General features: G+C 31.6%; 1 protein-coding gene across 1 annotated transcript in view; it reads right to left on the bottom strand.

Moving 5' to 3' along the window:
* Positions 1 to 8: 8 nt before the first annotated feature.
* Positions 9 to 1,157, bottom strand: part of LOC106883898 (centromere protein V) — a 7,650-nt gene continuing 6,501 nt past the window's right edge. The window contains exons 4-5 of the mRNA XM_014935037.2: positions 912 to 1,026; positions 9 to 794 (exon numbers count right to left, since the gene is read on the bottom strand). Coding sequence (XP_014790523.1) covers positions 679 to 794; positions 912 to 1,026 — 231 coding nt within the window. The 3' untranslated portion in view covers positions 9 to 678. The remainder of the gene's footprint in view (positions 795 to 911; positions 1,027 to 1,157) is intronic.

Genomic DNA, 1,157 nt, shown 5'->3' with positions numbered 1-1,157 from the left:
TATGTATATATATATATATATATATATATATATATATATTGTTTTTATCTGAACAGTTTCTGTATAAAGGATATGTTTCCAAACATATTTTTCTCAAATCAGCAAAAGTTATTTCGATAAGAGCTTAACTCTTTAGTATTTAATCTGGCCATATCCAGCCCAAATATTCTACATGTTTTAGGTTAAGCTTCTCACCATCCTACAATGTCATTCTAGAAATATACAATCACATCCTTTGAAATCTTCAAGCCACAAGATATTGCATGAATAATTCAAAATGAACTGAATAAATAACCATTACATTTGATACAATAATCTAAATGTTAAAAGGTTTTTACTGGCCATATCTGGCCTCTCATCCCTACCCTACAATGTCATTTTAAAAATAAGCAGTCACATCGTTGAAATCTCCAAGCTACAAGATAATGCGTGATTAGTTCAAAGCAAAGTGAATAAATAAGCATTGCATTTGACAGAGTAATCTGAATGCTAAAGGGTTTAACTGGCCACATCTAGCCTCTCACACCTACCCTACAATGTCATTCTAGAAATATACAATCAGATCATCAAAATCTTATCTTAAAAGATAATACATAATTAATTCAAAATAAATGTGGATAAATAAGCATTACATTTGACAATAATCTGAAAGCTTAAAGGTTAGGTAAGCATAGTTTGTTACTTAAATGACTGTGGGGCCTTCTCGGTAAAGGACGTTTCCCAATGTCTGCCATCAAAATATTCAGTTGTCATTGATAAAGACTCATAAGAATCCAAACAGCGAGGATTGATGCCTGTGAGAAACAAACAAATGAGAAATAAATGAATTCGAAGTCTTAAAGTACAGAAAATTTTTGTGTGAATTGCAAATAATTTCAGATCCAAATATATTTATTTTGCTTGTGACTTACCGTAAGAATCTTGGTTTGAACGAGGCACATAGAAACTCTGTACTCCGCAAATTTTACAGAACATATGTTTTGCTGTCATGGTGTTGAATCGATATGTGGTCAAGTTTTCTTCTCCCTGAATAAAAGAAAAATATAGTAATGACGAGGAATAGTAATTAAACGGGGTAAGTTAGAGGACACTGGATCAGAAAAGTCGTTAACCTTTTTGATACCAACCCATCAAAATGGGTTTAGATTTTTTGTTTC

This window comes from Octopus bimaculoides, chromosome 25 (assembly GCF_001194135.2).
Source record: "Octopus bimaculoides isolate UCB-OBI-ISO-001 chromosome 25, ASM119413v2, whole genome shotgun sequence".
In the NCBI taxonomy this organism is placed as follows: domain Eukaryota; kingdom Metazoa; phylum Mollusca; class Cephalopoda; order Octopoda; family Octopodidae; genus Octopus; species Octopus bimaculoides.
The sequence above is the reverse complement of the archived record's forward strand: the minus strand, read 5'-3'. Positions and strand labels throughout refer to the sequence as shown.